General features: G+C 42.1%; 1 protein-coding gene across 3 annotated transcripts in view; it reads right to left on the bottom strand.

Moving 5' to 3' along the window:
* The window catches only part of STX12 (syntaxin 12), a 55,653-nt gene that overhangs the window by 13,178 nt on the left and 36,170 nt on the right, over positions 1-6,305 (bottom strand). For 2 of the 3 annotated variants that reach the window (XM_011981698.1, XM_011981697.1), the window contains exons 5-6: positions 5,581-5,624; positions 3,574-3,679 (exon numbers count right to left, since the gene is read on the bottom strand). In XM_011981698.1, the coding sequence (XP_011837088.1) occupies positions 3,574-3,679; positions 5,581-5,624 (150 nt within the window). Of the gene's footprint in view, positions 1-3,573; positions 3,680-3,785; positions 3,855-5,580; positions 5,625-6,305 lie in introns of all 3 variants that reach the window. The other variant, XM_011981696.1, reaches the window with a different exon arrangement.

The following is a 6,305-nucleotide window of genomic DNA, read 5'->3' as shown; positions in this document are numbered from 1 at the left end:
AAAAAAAAAAAAAAAAAGGAAAGACAATGGAAACCTGTCTTATTAAAGGGATGCTCATATGGGGCATGACCCCATGGAAATTTGAGGGCAATTCCCTTCCAAGTTTGAAGGGTAATTGGAATCATAACTTGGCAAGCATTTCAATCACTTGCTAAGAGTCTACTATAGTGGACTATCTGCTAAAGCAAGTCTTGTCAGCATTTCAGTCACTTGCTAAGAGTCTACCATAGTTGAGGCAGTCTACTAGTTGCTGTGAATACAGCTAACTGGGGTGGAGGTGGGGAATAAGTGCACAATAAAATAAGAAGAAAGAGTACTGTATAGGAAATTACTGAATTAATGGTATAGAAAGGTGTGGAGTAAAGGAAGACTTTGCAGAAGAGGTAGGATATGAGTCGTGCCGTGAAGCAAAGGAGAGGTCATATAAACAGAAAGGCAACTCAGTTAAAGAGAAATAACCTAGCTTTGCCATAACGTAGAATTTGTATGTCAGAGTTTGGAAATTACTAGATATGAAAATTGAACCTAGGCTGAGAAATTTGGACTTTCCTCTGTTGAATATGAAATGATCCGTTATACCCTGGTATCCATTACATTTCTTTCCTTAGCTCCATATGTCTCACTCCACTCTGCTATAACAGTACATTCATCCGTTGGTATTCACAGGGGATTAGTTCCAGGACTCCCTCCCTCTAAGTCCGTGATACAAAATGGCATAGTATTTGCATATAACTTATGCCCATTCTCTCCTATATTCTAAATCATCTCTATATTACTTACATAATGTTACATTACTATATTATATTACTATTTTACATAGCGCTTACATTGTATTAGTAATGTGCTGAACTAATACAATGTGTTATGTAAAATACTGTTACACTGTATTTTTACATTTGTATTATTTTTTATTGTTGTATTGTTATTTAGTTTACTTTTTTAAAAAAATATTTTCAATCCAAAGCTGCTTGAGTCTGAGGATGCAAAACCTGCATATATCGAGGGGCTGACTGTATTTTTTCTTTTTTTTTTGAGATAGAGTCTCGCTCTGTTGCCAGGCTGGAGTGCAATTGCTCACTGCAACCTCTGCCTCCCGGGTTCAAGCGATTCTCCTGCCTCAGCCTCCCAAGTAGTTGGGATTACAGGCATGCACCATCACACCCGGCTAATTTTTTGTATTTTTAGTAGAGATGGGGTTTCACCATGTTGGTCAGGCTGGTCTTGAACTCCTGACCTCAAGTGATCCACCCACCTCAGCCTCCCAAAGTGCTGGGATTACAGGCATGAGCCACTGCACCTAGCCAGTAATTTTTTTTTAAAGGAAGGATTATTATTATTATTTGAGACAGAGTCTTGCTCTGTTGCCCAGGCTGGATTGCAGTGGCATGATCGTGGCTCACTGCAGCCTTGATCTCCTGGGCTCAAGTGATCCTTCTACCTCAGGCTCCTGAGTAGCTGGGACCACAGGTACATGTTACAGCACTCAGTTAATTTTTTATTTTATGTAGTGGTAAGGTCTTGCTACATTGCCCAGGCTGGTCTTGAATTCCTGGGCTCAAGCAATCATCCTGCCTCAGCCTCCAACTTGCTGGGATTACAGGCATGAGCCATTGCACTTAGCCGTATTTCTAATGTTAGACAATTAATTCAATTAGTAGCAGCAGTAGGTGAAAAAGAGTAAAGATACGACATTTTTGAAGGCAATAAAATAATCATAACTTAAGGATAAACTATCCCATCTCAAAACAGACACGACCAACCTGGCCAAAATGGCAAAACCCCATCTCTACTAAAAATACAAAAATTAGCCAGGCGTGGTGGTAGGCACTTATAATCCCTGCTACTTGGGAGGCTGAGGCAGGAGAATCGCTTGAACCCAGGAGGCAGAGGTTGCAGTGAGCCAAGAATGCGCCACCGTACTCTAGCCTGGGTGACAGAGTAAGACTCTGACTCAAAAAATAAATAATAAATAAATTAAAACAGACATTGATGGCCTCTAGGACAGTGGGTCTCAACCCTGGCTGCACATTATAATCACCTGGGGGAACTTTTTAAAAAAACACCCATGCCCAGGGCCTCATGCCCAGAAATTATGATTTATTAGTTTGAACCATATAAAATAATGGATATTTGCCCATGTTTAACATATAATAAACAGGAATTTCACATTATTCCATCAAATAATTAGTGCTAGATGAGAGCTGGGCATTAAAAAAAAATCTTCTCCAGGTGATCCTCACATGCAGTCACCATTCAGAACCACTGCTCAAAATTTCCCTCTCTCCTTTTCTCCTCCCCCAATCCCAGCAATGGCAGCCTTCTACCTTCAGAGAAAACTAAACTGGAGAAAACTCAGGGTTAAGGATATTTTAGCTGGGCACAGTGGTTCATGCCAGTAATCCCAGCACTTTGGGAGGCTGAAGCAGGCAGATCACTTGAGGTCAGAAGTTCAAGACCAGCCTGGTCAACACGGCAAAACCCTGTCTCTACTAAAAATACAAAAACTAGCTGGGTGTGGTGGCGCGTACTTGTAGTCTCAGCTATTCAGAAGGCTGAGGCAGGAGAATCGCTTGAACCCAGGAGGGGGAGGCTGCAGTCAGCTGAGATAGCGCCACTGCACTCCTGCCTGGGTGACAGAGCGAGACTCAGTTTGGAAAAAAAAAAAGGATATTTTATTAGTCACTGTGCAAAATTAAAGTTGAAAGCTCAGTTAGGTAAGAAAGGCGTACAGACTTCTCCCTCAACCTCCACCTCAAAAACTCTTCCTATTTCTCTGACCCACTGAAGGGATAAGATTTACAACTTGGGATTAGACTTTAGGATACATAAAAATGGAGCAAGACTTTTGGCCTGCCTTTATTCTGGGCTCTTCAGACTAAGCAAAGGGGCTCTCCATGGAGTCCTGCCTAAACCGGAGGTTGGCACTGAGATTTGAGGTCAAAGTTCTAATGAGCAATAAAATATCTGTCTGCCTTGTTCTGTTCTCCATGTACATCTCTCCAAGAGAAATAAGATGTGGTGATCCATATAAGACATGGTGATTGAAGAAAGGATTTGAGTACTCCTGGGCACCAAAGCCAATACCGTTATAACAGTAGTTCATGCCAGGTGCAGTGGCTCACGCCTGTAATCCCAGCACTTTGGGAGGCCGATGTGGGTGGATCATCTGAGGTCGGGAGTTCGAGACCAGCCTGACCAACCTGGAGAAACCCCATCTCTACTAAAAATACAAAATTAGCTGGGCGTGGTGGCGCATGCCTGTAATCCCAGCTACTCAGGAGGCTGAGGCAGGAGAAACCCAGGAGGCAGAGGTTGCGGTGAGCCAAGATTGCACCATTGTACTCCAGCCTGGGCGACGAGCGAAATTCCGTCCAAGAAAACAAAACAAAACAAAACAAAACAAAAAAACAGTAGTTGAAACCCACCATGATTACACAGAGACAGAAAAAATACAAATCACACAATGACACATTTTATGCTTTTTCATAATCACTAAGAGAATTAAAGTGAACTAACGAGTCCAGATACCTGCAGATACACTGAGTCAAACAAAAAACATGACCTGGCTCTCACCTCCAGCTGCCGAATTGCCGTCTCTCTTTCTTTAATAAGTTCCAAATCCTGCTCAGTGATGGCCACCTCATCCTCCTGGCTCTGCATCTGGTTCCACTCCTCATGGCTGCAGGGAGACAAGCACACTAGGTGATTTCTCCTCTCAAAGGCATAACAAGACATCTCTACTGCCAGCATCTCTACTGCCAGCAGAACCTATGCAAAGACATTACCAGGGCTCCACTCCTCTGCTATCAATAAAGTACTGGAGGGCCACATTCTTCATATCCGGAAGCAAAGAACTGATTATACCAGGAAAACAAAGACTCAGCTTCCATGGACAAAGCTGACATGTAGCAGAATTATGAGGGATGGGACTCCTGGCTGCTTCCATTTAGGGGTATACTCTGTAATCTCACTGGGGCTTGCCAGACAAGGAAAGTAGCCAGAGATTTGAACTCATTGAATTATGTTGCCCCATCATCTTCCAGAGCACTCTCAAAGTGCAAGCTGCATTGGTACCTTCAGTACCAAGTGGGTGGAGAAGAGCAAGCTAAGTGACCTATCAGTGCTTTGCCAGTTAGTTCAACAGAATCACATCTCCTGGTTTTCAGAAACTTCCTTGAGGTTATGCTTTGGGTTAAATACCTCTTAACAGGCCAGGCATGGAGGCTCATGCCTATAATCCTAGCACTTTGGAAGGCTGAGGCAGGAGGACTGCTTGAGGCCAGGAGTTCAAGACCAACCTGGCTAATATAGCACAAACCTCATCTCTATTAAAAAAAAAAACCCCATAAAAAAACCTTCTTAACAGAAAGCTAGTGAAATGTTATAACTCTTTTTTTCTTTTTATTTTTTTTAGAAACAGGGGTCTTGTTTTGTTGCCCAGGGTGGTCTCAAACTCCTGGCCTCAAGCTATCCTCCTCCCTCAACCTACCAAAATGCTGTGATTACAGGCTTGAGCTACCATGCCTGCCCTCTTTTTTTTTTTTTTTTTTTGAGATGGAGTTTCGCTTTTTCGTCCAGGCCGGAGTGAAGTGGTGCTCACTTCACTCCGGCCCCCGGGTTCAAGCGATTCTCCTGCCTCAGCCTCAAGAGCAGCTGGGATTATAGGCGCCTGCCTCTACGCCCAGCTAATTTTTGTATTTTTAGTAGAGATGGGGTTTCGCCACGTTGGCTAGGCTGGTCTTGAACTCCTTGAACCTCAGGTGATCCACCCGCCTCAGCCTCCCAAAGCGCTGGGATTATAGGCTTGAGCCACCATGACCCACCGCCTCTTTATTTTCAAGCATTTAAAAGGAAAACATATTACTTATTATACTAGATATAAAAGACTTTGAAATTCCATTTTTATACATTTCCCCAACAGTATCATAAATCATACTTCACCTCTACAATGTTTAACTAACGTCCTCTACATGCTAGAGATACAAAACTAAGTAAGACAGAGTCCCCAGGCCTTTGAGGTGCTCATAGTGTTGTGGGGAGGAATGGATGTGTATCTATGCTAAAACATATCAAGTTCTGTACTAATACCACAAATACACCTCCATGGGATTACTCTGGAGAAGTTAAGAACATCATTCAGATGCAAATTGTCTGGTTTCCCTCTTAATACTCCTAGAAGGATGAGTTGCTTCCATTTTATAAATGAGTAAACAAAGACCCAAGAACTCTGATCGGTTTAAATCTGAATTAGAGGTAAGATGACTTAGACCTCCTAATCTGTAGACATGTGGGTTCATACTTATTACTAGGGAGTCAAGCTCTCTGCTTAACACACAGACATCAATGGTTTCTTGGAATTTTTTATTCATCTTGAAATTATTCCTTCCATAACTCAAAAAACTTGGAAAAGCCCATGGTTTTGACTTTTTAATTTTATTCTGCGGATTATGTTATCTACCCCAGGTACCCCCTTATTTTTGTCCTCTATTTTTTTTCATTGATTTTTACAATTAAAAGAAATATAACAAGATAAGAGTCCCATTTCAACTATCCAGCATGTTGTATAAATAATTCTATTACCTGTCAAATGAGACCAGCTGCTCCTCTCTTTGCCTCTCTTCTGCCTAGAAAGTAGATGGCATTATTGCTGCTGTCATCCAGAAACACGTCACAGACACACAAAACAAGGGCTTCCTTAGCATAGTATAAAGAAGCAATATCCTTTGACACCCACAGAATCTGTAAGATTACATAGGACTCTGGCAATCTGTCTCAACCAAGAAGTGGGTGTAAAGTGGTTGAAGAAAATCTGCATTCCAGTTTGAGTCCTGAACAGAAACCATACTGAACAGGGTAGAGAATAATAAGGGTAGGAGAGAGGGCTAACAATAAAAACAACAACAAAATATTTTAAAATTTGGGGGGAGGTAGATTAAGAGAAGTTGAAAAGTTGCAAGAAAACAAAATTTCAGAACATGTAAAAATTTTTTAAATGGACATAGCATATTAGGCACTAAAGCAGACTCACCTCAAAAATCAGTCTAATGTAAATGGTGTTACCTTTTTTTCTCCTAAGGTTTTTTGATTTTTACTGATGTGTGGTCTAGAGTATATGAGATCTGGCCAGGCGCAGTGGCTCACGCCTGTAATCCCAGCACTTTGGGAGGCCGAGGCGGGCAGATCACAAGGTCAGCAGTTCAAGACCAGCCTGGCCAACATGGTAAAACCCCATCTCTACTAAAAATACCAAAAAAATTAGCCGGGCGTGGTGGCGGGCACCTGTAGTCCCAGCTACTCAGGAGGCT

This window comes from Mandrillus leucophaeus, unplaced genomic scaffold, assembly GCF_000951045.1.
Source record: "Mandrillus leucophaeus isolate KB7577 unplaced genomic scaffold, Mleu.le_1.0 Scaffold23, whole genome shotgun sequence".
Classification (NCBI taxonomy): Eukaryota; Metazoa; Chordata; class Mammalia; order Primates; family Cercopithecidae; genus Mandrillus; species Mandrillus leucophaeus.
This window is presented reverse-complemented; position numbering and strand designations above follow the sequence as displayed.